Source organism: Pristiophorus japonicus, chromosome 11 (assembly GCF_044704955.1).
Source record: "Pristiophorus japonicus isolate sPriJap1 chromosome 11, sPriJap1.hap1, whole genome shotgun sequence".
Taxonomy (NCBI): Eukaryota; Metazoa; Chordata; class Chondrichthyes; family Pristiophoridae; genus Pristiophorus; species Pristiophorus japonicus.
Window position 1 is genome coordinate 219,753,344 of NC_091987.1, and position 17,000 is coordinate 219,770,343.

At 49.4% G+C, this 17,000-nt stretch overlaps 1 protein-coding gene across 2 annotated transcripts in view; it reads right to left on the reverse strand.

Moving 5' to 3' along the window:
* LOC139276496 (uncharacterized) overlaps positions 1–17,000 on the reverse strand; it is a 26,586-nt gene continuing 9,586 nt past the window's right edge. For both annotated transcript variants that reach the window (XM_070894605.1, XM_070894604.1), the window contains 4 exons: positions 11,298–11,433; positions 2,656–2,835; positions 1,902–2,005; positions 1–540 (listed from right to left, as the gene is read on the reverse strand). In XM_070894605.1, the coding sequence (XP_070750706.1) occupies positions 438–540; positions 1,902–2,005; positions 2,656–2,835; positions 11,298–11,433 (523 nt within the window). In that variant the 3' untranslated portion in view covers positions 1–437. The remainder of the gene's footprint in view (positions 541–1,901; positions 2,006–2,655; positions 2,836–11,297; positions 11,434–17,000) is intronic.

The window sequence follows — 17,000 nt, forward strand, 5'->3', positions numbered from 1 at the left end:
AATCATGGTAACTTTTCTTTTTAATTAGCTATCAGGAAGTGAGCGAATAGAACAGTAACACACCGAGCTCACAGACACTGAGTGTCAGTGAAGCGGCTAGTCTTTGGTTGCAAAGAATCACAAGACAGAGTACATCGATTAGCCAACCAGGCAGTCAAACAGCTACACGACAAAATTCCTCAATACACGGCATTCACCATTCTCAGCGGGAAATCCCGGACTCTGCTTTCGCCCACAAACGTCACTGACAAGGCTGCCGTTTATTGCCCATCGCTAGTGGCCCCGAGAAGGTGGTGAACCTTCCTGAACCTCTGCAGTCCTCAGGTGAAGCTGCTCCCACAGTACTGTTAGGTCAGGATTTTCCTTTGAATAGGCCTTGGTGCTGTGACGGCTGCTTTGGCGTCTGGTGTTGCAGCGTCACGGTGACTCCGGTGGTTTCATTGTGTGGCGACGGGCGATGGTCTGGAGCAGAGCTTCAGCTCCTTGAGCCGCTGATGGATTAGGTAGGCTTGTAATCTGCACTTGGGGAGGGGGGTTAGACTGGGAAAGTGGGAGAGATGTACCATTCAAGACATTGTAGGTATTTCAGAAGAAAACTGAAGCAGAATATATACATTGTAGAATCATACAGTCTCGAAGGAGTCCTCTCGTCCCATCGTGCTCTTTGAAAGAGCGATCCAGTTAGTCCCCATCCCCCACAGCCCTGCACACTTTATATTTTCAAGTATTTATCCAATTCCCTTTTATAAACGATCACTGAATCTGCTCCCACCGCCCGCTCAGTCAGCACCTTCCAGATCATCATAACTCGTTAAAAAATATCTCATCTCCCCTCTGGTTTTTGTGCCAACTGTATTACCGTGTCCTCTGGTTATCGACCCTTCAACATGCAAACAGCTTCTCATTTAATCGATCAGATTTCCCCTGAACCTTCTCTACTCGAGGGGAACATTCCCAGCTTCTCCAGTCTCCATGTATCTGAAGTCCCTGATACCATTCTAGTAAATCTCCTCTGCAAGGCCTTGACATCCTTCCTGGGGTCAGCCATTGGACACACGACTCCAGCATTTTATAAAAGGACTCTCATAACTTTGTACTTTTTGTCTGGAATTAGTGCCTTTGTACTGATTCCCGTACACCAGTATCTATCGCTCAGTTCTATACACCTTATTCCACCTCAGCAATGTTTCAAAGTACTTCACAGCAGTGAACTATCTTAGAGTGCAGCAGCTGTTTTGTGGGCAGACATGGCACGATGCACATAGGAACTTCCAGAACAGCAAACAATGGCCAGTTCATCTGTTCGTAGTGCTGCTGGCAGGATCAATGGCCAAGACATCGGGAGAATTCCTTGCTTTTCACTGAGTACCATCAGATTTATAATGGCCACCTGGGTCAGCTGAGCAGTCTTGATTAACCAGGAGCAGTACTTGAACCCAATCTCATCCAGAGACAAGACTATTACCAATTGAGCCAAACATCCCAAATTACCTTGGTACAGTGCTATGGAAGATATAAAGTGACCAGAACAGTAATAGTGTGGTCAGCATTTAACAGAAAAGTTCAGCTTCTGTCACCTGTTGCTCAAACACGCCTCAGCACGGGGTCACATGTGTTGCAATATTTAATCGAGCCTGGTGCCCTCCACACATGTGCTCTTGATTTCAGCCTGGCTGCTCAGCGAGAGCAGACTTTGTACTCCCACCCACAGGGAGTGTAGGTGAGCAGGACCATCGCCCTTGCTCACTCTTGTTCTCCAAGTGTTGGCCACTGCCCTGATGATGCCCATCTCGGAAAATATATTGCCAAATCAAACTGTTGGGAAACGAGTATATTTCACAGGAGGCTTTGGCAGTTCCTGTGGAAGCAAAGCAAGAACAGATGAATGGTGTGGTGCTTGCCTGTTGTTGGGGGTGATCTTTTGCTGGAAAACTGGCTTCATTGGCTTGTAGTCACATTTCGGGGTGAAATCTTGTCTGGTGATTGATAAATTGTCGATCTTCCCCTGTTACACAGACACCGGACCGAGAGTTATAGCCCCAGTGGAGACACTGCCACAGCAGCAAAATGTATTGGCCGACCAAAATCACTACGGTTTTGTCTCGAGGTTGCTACTGGAGATAACTTGGGGACAACAACATAGAGAACAGAGTACGACACAACACAAAATCAGTAACCTCACAAGGCCAAGATACCTGTTGTGGGAAATGTAAGGATAGCATTAATGCAGTGAGGAATCGTTCCCTGACATGGGAATCAATGCTGTACCTGCCCTGGGAGTGTTTGATAGGACAGTATAGAGGGAGCTTTACTCTGTATCTAACCCCGTGCTGTACCTGCCCTGGGAGTGTTTAATGGGACAGTGTAGAGGGAGCTTTACTCTGTATCTAACCCCGTGCTGTACCTGCCCTGGGAGTGTTTGACGGGACAGTGTAGAGGGAGCTTTACTCTGTATCTAACCCCCTGTACCTGCCCTGGGAGTGTTTGATGGGACAGTGTAGAGGGAGCTTTACTCTGTATCTAACCCCCTGTACCTGCCCTGGGAGTGTTTGATGGGACAGTGTAGAGGGAGCTTTACTCTGTATCTAACCCCGTGCTGTACCTGCCCTGGGAGTGTTTGATGGGACAATGTAGAGGGAGCGTTACTCTGCTTACCGGTGCCGGGTCGTAGGTTCCTTCGTAAGCGTCGCCATGGCGCACTCTGGCCTTCGGCCCCCAGTCCTTGAAGGAGTTTCTATAGGCTGTTTCGTCGTCAAATTTGCCACCTCTTGAACTCTGCATCGTCCTGGGCCGGGCGAGCTGTGTGTGTTTAGTTAACGGTGTTTGATACGCAAGCTGAGAGGAGATAAAGTGCAGAAAGATGATGCTGGCCACACCAGGAAAATGTTGCTGTTGCAAAGTGGGGAAGGAAAGCAGGCCCTCCGTTTCCACCAATGAACTTTCAAAGGGGAGCTGGACAGATTGCTGGTTAAGTTTGAGGGTGGAGGTGACAATGAAGCGATGAAATAAGCCACAGGGCACTATAGCTCCTGTACAGCTGGTGCATGGAAAGGAAGGTCCCCTGTGGCGGGAGGGGGAATACAGATCAATGTTGGCAAGGTATGGATTGATTCTGGGCTTGTACTCAGATTCACTAGGATTAAATGGCTGCGATAGCGTCTATGACCAGGGAGATTGTCCACGGGCTATAGGAGGAGTGAGATTCATTGCTGATATTTTCAAAGTGCATCTAAAAAGGAGACCACTGGCTTACAATTTCCAGATTGGTGAATTCGGGGACTGACCTGAAATGGGTGCAGTCCATGTTCACTGTCTCTAAATAATCTCAGAGATAGAAGAAACCAGCAAGAAAAATACCAGATTTCACCCTCCCTGCAGACGATGGGGGTAAACATCGCCACCTCTGAGGTGGGTGTGAATGCAGGTCCCGGAGATTAAATGTCCAACACACTGCGGTCCGGTAGGGCAGGAACCTGCCATCCTCACCCAGTCTGGTCTATACGTGACCCCAGTCTGCACCAATGTGCTGCTAACCATTCTCGCAACCATTCTGCCGTATCAAGCCAACACTGATTCAAGGAGCAGGCCCATCACCACCACCTTGGGGCAACTAAGAATGGGTAATACATACCAGCCTTGCCTTTAGGTGGTCAGTGAACTGCATGCTGTGAAAAATACAACGCAATAGGCAGCCGTTCGGGAGAGCCAGGCAGCGGCGGCAGCGAGCGGGCAGAGGATAACGAGCGGGCAGAGGATAACGAGCGGAAGGAGCAGAGAGAGCACAGTGCGGGAGGAGCAGAGAGAGCACAGTGCGGGAGGAGCAGAGAGCACAGTGCGGGAGGAGCAGAGAGCACAGTGCGGGAGGAGCAGAGAGAGCACAGTGCGGGAGGAGCAGAGAGAGCACAGTGCGGGGCAGTGAGCGGGAGGACCAGAGAGAGCACAGTGCGGGGCAGTGAGCGGGAGGACCAGAGAGAGTACAGTGCGGGAGGAGCAGAGAGAGTACAGTGCGGGAGGAGCAGAGAGAGCACAGTGAGCGGGAGGAGCAGAGAGAGCACAGTGAGCGGGAGGAGCAGAGAGAGCACAGTGAGCGGGAGGAGCAGAGAGAGCACAGTGAGCGGGAGGAGCAGAGAGAGCACAGTGAGCGGGAGGAGCAGAGAGCACAGTGCGGGAGGAGCACAGTGCGGGAGGAACAGAGAGCACAGTGCGGGAGGAGCAGAGAGAGCACAGTGCGGGGCAGTGAGCGGGAGGACCAGAGAGAGCACAGTGCGGGGCAGTGAGCGGGAGGACCAGAGAGAGTACAGTGCGGGAGGAGCAGAGAGAGCACAGTGAGCGGGAGGAGCAGAGAGAGCACAGTGAGCGGGAGGAGCAGAGAGAGCACAGTGAGCGGGAGGAGCAGAGAGAGCACAGTGAGCGGGAGGAGCAGAGAGAGCACAGTGAGCGGGAGGAGCAGAGAGAGCACAGTGAGCGGGAGGAGCAGAGAGAGCACAGTGAGCGGGAGGAGCAGAGAGAGCACAGTGAGCGGGAGGAGCAGAAAGAGCACAGTGAGCGGGAGGAGCAGAGAGAGCACAGTGAGCGGGAGGAGCAGAGAGAGCACAGTGAGCGGGAGGAGCAGAGAGAGCACAGTGAGCGGGAGGAGCAGAGAGAGCACAGTGAGCGGGAGGAGCAGAGAGAGCACAGTGAGCGGGAGGAGCAGAGAGAGCACAGTGAGCGGGAGGAGCAGAGAGAGCACAGTGAGCGGGAGGAGCAGAGAGAGCACAGTGAGCGGGAGGAGCAGAGAGAGCACAGTGAGCGGGAGGACCAGAGAGAGCACAGTGAGCGGGAGGAGCAGAGAGAGCACAGTGAGCGGGAGGAGCAGAGAGAGCACAGTGAGCGGGAGGAGCAGAGAGAGCACAGTGCGGGAGGAGCAGAGAGCACAGTGCGGGGCAGTGAGCGGGAGGACCAGAGAGCACAGTGCGGGAGGAGCAGACAGCACAGTGCGGGAGGAGCAGAGAGAGCACAGTGCGGGACGAGCAGAGAGCACAGTGCGGGGCAGTGAGCGGGAGGACCAGAGAGAGCACAGTGCGGGAGGACCAGAGAGAGCACAGTGCGGGAGGAGCAGAGAGAGCACAGTGAGCGGGAGGAGCAGAGAGAGCGCAGTGCGGGGCAGTGAGCGGTAGACCAGAGAGAGCACAGTGCGGGAGGACCAGAGAGAGCACAGTGCGGGGCAGTGAGCGGGAGACCAGAGAGAGCGCAGTGCGGGAGGAGCAGAGAGCACAGTGCGGGGCAGCGAGCGGGAGGACCAGAGAGAGCACAGTGCGGGAGGAGCAGAGAGCACAGTGCGGGGCAGCGAGCGGGAGGACCAGAGAGAGCACAGTGCGGGAGGACCAGAGAGAGCACAGTGCGGGAGGACCAGAGAGAGCACAGTGCGGGAGGAGCAGAGAGCACAGTGCGGGGCAGCGAGCGGGATGACCAGAGAGAGCACAGTGCGGGAGGAGCAGAGAGAGCACAGTGCGGGAGGACCAGAGAGAGCACAGTGCGGGGCAGTGAGCGGGAGACCAGAGCGCACAGTGCGGGGCAGTGAGCGGGAGACCAGAGAGCACAGTGCGGGGCAGTGAGCGGGAGGAGCAGAGAGCACAGTGCGGGGCAGAGAGCGGGAGGAGCAGAGAGCACAGTGCGGGAGGAGCAGAGAGCGCAGTGAGCGGGAGGAGCAGAGAGCGCAGTGCGGGAGGAGCAGAGAGCGCAGTGAGCGGGAGGAGCAGAGAGAGCACAGTGCGGGAGGAGCAGAGAGAGCACAGTGCGGGAGGAGCAGAGAGAGCACAGTGCGGGAGGAGCAGAGAGAGCACAGTGCGGGAGGAGCAGAGAGAGCACAGTGCGGGAGGAGCAGAGAGAGCACAGTGCGGGAGGAGCAGAGAGAGCACAGTGCGGGAGGAGCAGAGAGAGCACAGTGCGGGAGGAGCAGAGAGAGCACAGTGCGGGAGGAGCAGAGAGAGCACAGTGCGGGAGGAGCAGAGAGAGCACAGTGCGGGAGGAGCAGAGAGAGCACAGTGCGGGAGGAGCAGAGAGAGCACAGTGCGGGAGGAGCAGAGAGAGCACAGTGCGGGAGGAGCAGAGAGAGCACAGTGCGGGAGGAGCAGAGAGCACAGTGCGGGGCAGCGAGCGGGAGGAGCACCTCCAGTGAAAACAAAAAAAAAAGTGTCAGGAGTTAGGTTCTAAATTAAAAAACTGAAAAGTCGGGAAGTTATGCTAAACCTGTATGGAACCTGGATTAGACCACACGTGGAGCACTGCGTACAGTTCTGGTCGCCATATTATAAAAAGGATGTAGAGACACTGGAGAGGGTGCAGAGAAGATTTACAAGGATGATACCAGAAATGCGAGCGTATACGTATCTGGAAAGGTTGAACAGGCTGGGTCTCTTTTCTCTTGAAAAAAGGCTGAGGGGTGACCTATTAGAGGTATTTAAAATTATAAAAGGTTTTAATAGGGTGGATACAAAGAGAATGTTTCCACTTGTCGGGAAGAGCATAACTAGAGGCCATCGATATAAGATAGTCACCAAGAAATCCAAGAGGGAATTCAGAAGAAACTTCTTTACCCAGAGAGGAGTGAGAATGTGGAACTCGCTGCCACAGGGAGGGGTTGAGGCAAATAGTATCGATGCATTTAAGGGGAGGCTGGACAAGAATATGAGGGAGAGGGAATAGAGGGTTATGCTGATAGATTTAGATGAGGAAAAATGGGAGGAGGCTCGAGTGGAGCATAAACGCCGGCATGGACTGGTTGGGCCGAATGGTCTGTTTGTGTGTCATATCATGTGTGATCCTCTGTAAAACAACAACTAAAGCAACAACTGCAAAATGGCTATAGTGACATCACAACCAGAGAAGGAGCTGATTGGTGAGGAGCTGATAAGTATTTCTAGTTAATAGTCTATGATGTAAAGACATGGCAGGGCAGCTCAGTCCTGTGAAATGCACATCCCGTGTCCTGGACAACCACATGTGCAGGAAGTGTTGTCGGCTGGAGGAGCTCGAGCTCCGGGTTCGGAGTTTGAGCAGTAGCTGGCATCACTGCGGTGCATCCATCAGGCTGAGAAGTTCATTGATGGCACGCTTCAGGAGGTGGTCACCCCGCAGTTTAAGAATGTGAGGAAATGGGTGACTGCCAGACAGAAGAGGACGACCACGCAGGTAGTGTAGGAGTCCCCTGAGTGCATCTTGCTCTCCAATCAGTATTCTGTTCTGACTACTGGTGAGGGCGCTAGTGCCTCTGGGGAGTACAGCCAGAGCCAAATCCACGGCACCACGGGTGGCTCAGCTGTACAAAGGGGGAGGAAGAGGAGTGAAAGAGCAATAGTAGTAGGAGATTCAATAGTTAGGGGAGCAGACAGGCGTTTCTGCGGCCGAAGACGTGATTCCAGGATGGGATGTTGCCTCTGGTGCCAGGGTTAAGGATGACGCTGAGCGGCTGCAGAACATTCTGAGGGGGGAGGGTGAACAGCCAGAGATAATGATCCATATCGATACCAACGACCTAGGTAGTAAGAGGGATGAGGTCCTGCAGACAGTGTTTAGGGAGCTAGGAAAAATATTAAAAAGCTGGACCTCAAAAGGTAGTAATCTCCGGATTACTCCCGGTGCCATGCACAAGTGAGTACAGAAATAGGAGGATAGAGCAGATGAGTGCGTGGCTGGAGGGATGGTGCAGGAAGGCTTTAGATTCCTGGGGCATTGGGACCGATTCTGGGGGAGGTGGGACCTGTACAGGCCGGACAGGTTGCACCTCAGCAGGACCGGAATCAATATCCTTGCGGGAGGGTTTGCTCGTGCTGTTGGGGAGGGTTTAAACTAATTTGGCAGGGGTATGGGCACCAGGATGTAACATTAGAAAGGGTAAATAAAGTGCTCAAAGGATTGGGAGAGGCATAGAGCAAGGTATTAGGTGGGGTCAAACTAAGAGAGAATACAGGATGGTTTACAGTGTGCGTGTGTGAATGCATGAAGCATAGTAAACAAGGTACAAATAGCCACATGGGAATATGATGTTGTGGCAATAACTGAGACCTGGCTCAAAAAAGGGTAGGATTGGGTATTAAATATTCCTGGTTGTAAGGTGTTCATGAAAGATAAGGGAGGAAAGTTAGGAGGTGGTGTGGCAGTATTTGTTAAGGAAAATATTACAGTGCTGGAGAGGGAGGATGTCCTGGAAGGGAGTTCAGAAATAATAGAAGGGCCATCACACCGCTGGGCCATCACACTACTAAGTGTATTCTATAGATCACCAAATAGTGGGAAAGATATGGAGGAGCAAATTTCAGAGAAATTACAGAGAGGTGCAAGAATCATCGAGTAGGGATAATGGGGGACTTCAACTATCCGAATATAGACTGGGATAGTAATAGGGTAAAGGGCAGAGAGGGGGACGGATTTCTGAAGTGTGTTCAGGAGAACTTTCTTGATCAGTATGTTTCCAGGGGGGAGGCATTGCTGGATCTGGTTCTGGGGAATGAGGTGGGTCAGTCGGGGAACATTTAGGGAACAGTGATCATAGTATCATAAGGTTTAGATTAGCTATGGAAAAGGTTAGAGAGCAATCTAGAGTAAAAATGTTAAATGGAGGAAGGCCAATTTCGGTGGGATGAGAACAGGTCTGGCCCGAGTAAACTGGAATCAAAGATTGGCAGGTAAAACTGTAATGGAACAATGGGCTGCCTTTAAATAGTTCAGGTACAGTCAAGGTACATTCCCACTAGGGGGAGGCGGGGGGGGGGGGAAGGCAGGGCAGCTAAAGTCAGGGTTCCCTGGATGACGAAACAGATAGAGAGAGTATGAAGAATGAGAAAAAGAGTGCGTATGACAGACGTCAGGTTGCTAATACATCTGTTAATAAGGCTACAGGTGCGCCGTCCAAAATTCCCAGTTCCGGAATTCAGAATCCGGACCGATCAGTGGCAAGGTCGTCCAGAAACCAGAAAATGTTCCGAAATCCGACTCCCCCGGCCCGACCTCTCCCCCCCCCCCCCAGTGGCCCTGGCCTGACCTCCCCCCCACACGGGCAAATACATTCCGGAATGATCCGGAATGGCCTCGGTCCCGAGGTTTCCGGACCTCGCACCTGTATACATAGAAAGGTCAGACGAGGTGAAAAAGAAAATCAGAGGGGCAAAGAGAGGGTATGAGAATAGAATGGCAGCCAACATAATCCAAAAGTCTTCTCCAGGCATATAAATAGTAAAAGGGTAGTACGGGAGGGGTGGGGCCGATTAGGGACCAAGAAGGAGACCTACACACGGAGGCAGAGGTTACAGCTGAGGTACTAAATGAGAACTTTGCATCTGTCTTCACCAAGGAAGAGGTCATTGCCACAGACATAGTGAGGGAGGAGATAGTGGAGACATTGGATAGGATAAAAATTGATAAAGAGGAGGTATTATAAAAGGCTGGCTGAACTTAAAATCGCTAACTCACCAGGACCGAATGGGATGCATCCTAGGATGCTGAGGGAATTGAGGGCGGAAATCACAGAGGTACTGGCCTTAATATTCCAATTCTCCATAGATACAGGGATGGTGCCAGATAACTGGAAAATTACAAATATTACACCACTGTTCAAAAAAAGTGTGTAAAGATAAATCCAGCAACTACAGGCCGTGGGGAAGCATTGAGAAACAGTAATCAGGGACAAAATTAACAGTCACTTGGATAGGGGTGGATTAATTAAGGAAAGCAGCATAGATTTGTTGAAGGCAAATAGTGTTTAACCAACGAGATAAAGTTTTTTGATGAGGTAACAGAGAAGGTCGTACTCGTTAGAGTTCAGAAGGATGAGGGGTGATCTTATAGAAACATTTAAAATAATGAAAGGGATAGACAAGATAGAGGCAGAGAGGTTGTTTCCACTGGTCGGGGAGACTAGAACTAGGGGGCACAGCCTCAAAATACGGGGGAGCCAATTTAAAACCGAGTTAAGAAGGAATTTCTTCTCCCAGAGGGTTGTGAATCTGTGGAATTCTCTGCCCAAGGAAACAGTTGAGGCTAGCTCATTGAATGTATTCAAGTCACAGATAGATTTTTAACCAATAAGGGAATTAAGGGTTACGGGGAGCGGGCGGGTAAGTGGAGCTGAGTCCACGGCCAGATCAGCCATGATCTTATTGAATGGCGGAGCAGGCTCGAGGGGCTAGATGGCCTACTCCTGTTCCTAATTCTTATGTTCTTATGTTCTTAGGGGTAATACAGTTGTCATAGTGTACATGGATTTACAAAAGACTTTTGATGAAAGAAAGACTTGGATTTATAAAGTGCCACATAATAGGCTTGCAGCAAAGTTGAAGCCCATGGAATAAAAGGGACAGTGGCAGCATGGATACAGGATTGGCTCAGTGACAGGAAACAGAGAGTAGTGGGGAACGGTTGTTTTTCGGACTGGAGGAAGGTAGACAGTGGTGTTCCCCAGGGGTTGGTACTGGGACCACTGCTTTTATTGATAGAGGCATAGAGTACAAAAGGGTGGCGATGATGATGAACCTGTATAAACTATTGGTTCAGCCCCAACTGGAGTATTGTGTCCAATTCTGGGCACCACACTTTAGGAAGGATGTGAAGGCCTTGGAGAAGTTGCAGAAAAGATTTCCGAGAATGATTCCAGGGATGAGGGACTTCAATTACATGGATAGACTGGAGAAGCTGGGATTGTTCACCTTAGAGCAGAGAAGATTGAGAGGAGATTTGATAGAGCTGTTCAAAATCATGAAGGGTCTGGACAAGGTAGATAGAGAGAAACTGTTCCCATTGGTGGAAGGGTGGAGAACCAGAGGACACAGATTTAAGGTGATTGGCCAAAGAACCAAAGACGAAGGAAGAAAAGTATTTTTTTTACACAACGAGTGGTTAGGATCTGGAATGCGCTGCCCGAGAGGGTGGTGGAGGCAGACTCAATCACTGCTTTCAAAAGGGAATTGGATAAGTACCTGAAGGAAAAACATTTGCAGAGCTCGGGGGAAAGGGCGGGGGAGTGGGACTGGCCAAGAGTTGGCATGGGCCGAATGGCCTTCCGTGCTGTAAGTATTCTATGATTCTATGTTCAGCCCATTGAGAATGTGCTGGTGATGGCTCTTTACTGGAGTCGTTCCTTTCCTCATGTCTTTATAGACCCTTCCCATCCTTGTGCTGCATTAGCAGGTCTCAGTCAGCTGGCGCAGGCTGGGGAGAATAAGTCAGTGTGGGATTCCCACCCTCATCACCGCCCAGTGGCCCCTGCTGGTAAGAGGGATCTTCACATCGCCCGCCCTGTGCGCTGGCAGACCGAGAGCAGTTACCTTGCTCATTGTGTCGGAATCAATGGTGCCTTCTGTTTCTGACAGATTGTCCCTGTATTTGATCAGATCGGGGCGGGGGTACACAGTGGGGTCCCAGCCGATGTATGATTCTTTCTGAGTCGTGTTGAAGTCCGTACTGTGGAGTTAAGGACATCAGATCTATAGTCTTTCTACAACAACAATTTGAATTTACATCATGCCTTTAGCCCAGGGTGCTTCACAAAGCAGAGCCACCAAAGCTGCCCACACACCCCAACAGTGAAACCCAGGCCCTGCCTCGGAACAGCCACTAACTCCTCAAAATAAAAAGCTACTGCCAATTTCAGGAAAACTCGCGGAAATTGGTCTTCGACTCCCTCAGGCAAATTGAGCAACTCCAGAAGTCAGGGTCACCCATGGTGTATCGGTCGCTAAGTAACTCACTTCTTCCCTCCCATAGGTTCCAATGTTGTCAGGACTGGAACATACCACCTCTACCCCAAGCTCACTCACATAAGAACATAAGAATTAGGAACAGGAGTAGGCCATCCAGCCCCTCGAGCCTGCTCCGCCATTCAACAAGATCATGGCTGATCTGGCCGTGGACTCAGCTCCACTTACCTGCCCGTTCCCCGTAACCCTTAATTCCCTTATTGGTTAAAAATCTATCTTTGTGATTTGAATACATTCAATGAGCTAGCCTCAACTGCTTCCTTGGGCAGAGAATTCCACAGATTCACAACCCTCTGGGAGAAGAAATTCCTTCTCAACTCGGTTTTAAATTGGCTCCCCTGTATTGTGCCCCCTAGTTCTAGTCTCCCCGACCAGTGGAAACAACCTCTCTGCCTCTATCTTGTCTATCCCTTTCATTATTTTAAATGTTTCTATAAGATCACCCCTCATCCTTCTGAACTCCAATGAGTAAAGATCCAGTCTACTCAATCTATCATCATAAGGTAACCCCCTCATCTCCGGAATCAGCCTAGTGAATCGTCTCTGTACCCCCTCCAAAGCTAGTATATCCTTCCTTAAGTAAGGTGACAAAAACTGCACACAGTACTCCAGGTGCAGCCTTACCAATACCCTGTACAGTTGCAGCAGGACCTCCCTGCTTTTGTACTCCATCCCTCTTGCAATGAAGGCCAACATTCCATTCGCCTTCCTGATTACCTGCTGCACCTGCAAACTAACTTTTTTTTGGGATTCATGCACAAGGGCCCCCAGGTCCCTCTGCACCTCAGCATGTTGTAATTTCTCCCCATTCAAATAATATTCCCTTTTATTTTTTTTCCCTCCCAAGGTGGATGACCTCACACTTTCCGACATTGTATTCCATTTGCCAAACCTTAGCCCATTCGCTTAACCTATCTAAATCTCTTTGCAGCCTCTCTTTGTCCTCTACACAACCCGCTGTCCCACTAATCTTTGTGTCATCTGCAAATTTTGTTACACTACACTCTGTCCCCTCTTCCAGGTCATCTATGTATATTGTAAACAGTTGTGGTCCCAGCACCGATCCCTGTGGCATCCACTAACCACCGATATCCAACCCGAAAAGGACCCATTTATCCCGACTCTCTGCTTTCTGTTAGCCAGCCAATTCTCTATCCATGCTAATACATTTCCTCTGACTCCGCGTACCTTTATCTTCTGCAGTAACCTTTTGTGTGGCACCTTATCGAATGCCTTTTGAAAATCTAAATACACCACATCCATCAGTACACCTCTATCCACCATGCTCGTTATATCCCCACCTCCCACCTCCCACCTCTTCCCAAAGCTCACATACCATTCAGGTTCAGTAGTCTATAAACAGGCTCAATGCCCTGATCTATGGTAGAGAGGCAAGAATTAGCTAGGGTCCCTGCTCCTGATCACTATTCCTTGACTCCTCATGGAAACTACATGCGCGAAGACAGGTTAGGGGCTTCGCTGTGATTCCCCCAGCCCATCATCTAGGTCTGCATTGATTATTTGTGAGAAAAAGCTACTGGTGAAATATGGAAGGCTGGCCAACATTTATTGACGCTGTACCCTAGGTAGAGTCAGCACCTTCAGGAACTGTACCCCAGGTATAAGAACATAAGAATTAGGAACAGGAGTAGGCCATCTAGCCCCTCGAGCCTGCTCCGCCATTCAATAAGATCATGGCTGATCTGGCCGTGGACTCAGCTCCACTTACCCGCCCGCTCCCCATAACCCTTAATTCCCTTATTGGTTAAAAATCTATCGATCTGTGACTTAAATACATTCAATGAGCTAGCCTCAACTGCTTCCTTGGGCAGAGAATTCCACAGATTCACAACCCTCTGGGAGAAGAAATTCCTTCTCAACTCGGTTTTAAATTGGCTACCCCGTATTTTGAGGCTGTGCCCCCTAGTTCTAGTCTCCCCGACCAGTGGAAACAACCTCTCTGCCTCTATCTTGTCTATCCCTTTCATTATTTTAAATGTTTCTATAAGATCACCCCTCATCCTTCTGAACTCCAACGAGTAAAGACCCAGTCTACTCAATCTATCATCATAAGGTAACCCCCTCATCTCCGAAATCAACCTAGTGAATCGTCTCTATACCCCCTCCAAAGCCAGTATATCCTTCCTTAAGTAAGGCGACCAAAACTGCATGCAGTACTCCAGGTGCGGCCTCACCAATACCCTATACAGTTGCAGCAGGACCTCCCTGCTTTTGTACTCCATCCCTCTCGCAATGAAGGCCAACATTACATTCGCCTTCCTGATTACCTGCTGCACCTGCAAACTAACTTTTTGGGATTCATGCACGGGGCTGACTCAAAAGAGTTTCATGCACGGGGCTGCTCCTGAAATTCTGGCTGCACTTCAGTCCCACTCTCCTGATCTTTGGGCACCCTGTGCGGAGGGGAGCGGGTAGGTCCGAGGGCCTCCTTGTAGGACTGCTCCTGGGCACGGCCAAGGGTGCCATCAGCCGGTCCAGGCAGCGGGCGGTCGAGGGGGTCGTTCAACCTGACTGCCTGCCTCTCTTCCGCTCTTGCATCCGGTCCAGGGTGTCCTTGGAGATGGAGCACGCGGTGTCCACCGGTACGCTCGCGGCCTTCCGCGAGAGGTGGGCACCGGAGGGACTGGAGTGCATCATCACGCCCGGCAACCAAATTTTAATTTGATTTTACGTTTTAAAGTTTAATTTGTTTTAATTGCCGGTGCTTTTAGTGTCCCCTTCCCTTTTATAGGGGGCACTGGGGAAAAAAGGTGATTTTAGTGCCCAAAAAAACAACAACAAAAAAAAACAAAAAAAAAAAAAAAAAGAGGGCCTTGTAAATGTCTGGTGTCATATCCAGGTCGGGTGGCACCGATTAATGTTTTTGTTTTGCAGATAAACTCCAAAAAGAGTTTCATGCACAAGGACCCCCAGGTCCCTCTGCACCGCAGCATGTTGTAATTTCTCCCCATTCAAAAAGTATTCCCTTTTTTTGTTTTTTTTCCCCCAAGGTGGATGACCTCACACTTTCCGACATTGTATTCCATCTGCCAAACCTTAGCCCATTCGCTTAACCTATCTGAATCTCTGCAGCCTTTCTGTGTCCTCTACACAACCCGCTTTCCCACTAATCTTTGCGTCATCTGCAAATTTTGTTACACTACACTCTGTCCCCTCTTCCAGATCATCTATGTATATTGTAAACAGTTGTGGTCCCAGCACTGATCCCTGTGGCACACCACTAACCACCGATTTCCAACCCGAAAAGGACCCATTTATCCCGACTCTCTTCTTTCTGTTCGCCAGCCAATTGTCTATCCATGCTAATACATTTCCTCTGACTCCGCGTACCTCTATCTTCTGCAGTAACCTTTTGTTTGGCACCTTATCGAATGCCTTTTGAAAATCTAAATACACCACATCCATCGGTACACCTCTATCCACCATGCTCGTTATATCCTCAAAGAATTCCAGTAAATTAGTTAAACATGATTTCCCCTTCATGAATCCATGCTGCGTCTGCTTGATTGCACTATTCCTATCTAGATGTCCCGCTATTTCTTCCTTAATGATAGTTTCAAGCATTTTCCCCACAACAGATGTTAAACTAACCGGCCTATAGTTACCTGCCTTTTGTCTGCCCCCTTTTTTAAACAGAGGCGTTTCATTAGCTGCTTTCCAATCCGCTGGTACCTCCCCAGAGTCCAGAGAATTTTGGTAGATTATAACGAATGTATCTGCTATAACTTCCGCCATCTCTTTTAATACCCAGGGATGCATTTCATCAGGACCAGGGGACTTGTCTACCTTGAGTCCCATTAGCCTGTCCAGCACTCCCTCCCTAGTGATAGTGATTGTCTACAGGTCCTCCCTTCCCACATTCCTGTGACCAGCAATTTCTGGCATGGTTTTTGTGTCTTCCACTGTGAAGACCGAAGCAAAATAATTGTTTAAGGTCTCAGCCATTTCCACATTTCCCATTATTAAATCCCCCTTCTCATCTTCTAAGGGACCAACATTTACTTTAGTCACTTTTTCCGTTTTATATATCTGTAAAAGCTTTTACTATCCGTTTTTATGTTTTGCGCAAGTTTACCTTCGTAATCTATCTTTCCTTTCTTTATTGCTTTCTTAGTCATTCTTTGCTGTCGTTTAAAATTTTCCCAATCTTCTATTTTCCCACTACCCTTGGCCACCTTATACCCATTGGTTTTTAATTTGATACTCTCCTTTATTTCCTTGGTTATCCACGGCTGGTTATCCCTTCTCTTACCGCCCTTCTTTTTCACTGGAATATATTTTTGTTGAGCACTATGAAAGGGCTCCTTAAAAGTCCTCCACTGTTCCTCAGTTGTGCCACTGTTTAGCCTGTGTTTCCAGTCTACTTTAGCCAACTCTGCCCTCATCCCACTGTAGTCCCCTTTGTTTAAGCATAGTACGCTCGTTTGAGACACTACTTCCTCACCTTCAATCTGTATTACAAATTCAGCCATACTGTGATCACTCATTCCGAGAGGATCTTTTACTTGGAGATCGTTTATTTTTCCTGTCTCATTACACAGGACCAGATCTAAGATAGCTTGCTCCCTTGTAGGTTCTGTAACATACTGTTCTAAGAAACAATCCTGTATGCATTCTATGAATTCCTCCTCCAGACTACCCTGTGCGATGAGTTGACCAATCGATATGTAGGTTAAAATCCCCCATGATTACTGCCATTCCTTTTTCACATGCCTCCATTATTTCCTTATTGCCCGCCCCACCGTGAAGTTATTATTTGGGGGCCTATAAACTACGCCCACCAGTGACTTTTTCCCCTTACTATCTCTAATCTCCACCCACAATGATTCAACATTTTGTTCATTAGAACCAATATCGTCTCTCACAACTGCCCTGATATCATCCTTTATTAACAGAGCTACCCCACCTCCTTTCCCTTCTGGTCTATCTTTCCGAATCGTCAGATACCCCTGTATGTTTAATTCCCAGTCTTGGCCACCCTGCAACCACGTTTCTGTAATGGCTACCAAATCATACCCATTTGTAATGATTTGTGCCGTCAACTTATTTACTTTATTTTGAATGCTGCGTGTGTTTAGGTAGAGTGTTTTAATCCTAGTTTTTAATCCATGATTTTTAGTTTTGACCCCTCCTTCAGCCCCTTTACATTCAGTGGCCCTTTTTGTTTTTTGCCTTGGGTTTCTCTGCCCTCCACTTTGAGTCAGCACCTTCAGGAACTGTACCCCAGGTAGAGTCAGCACCTTCAGGGGA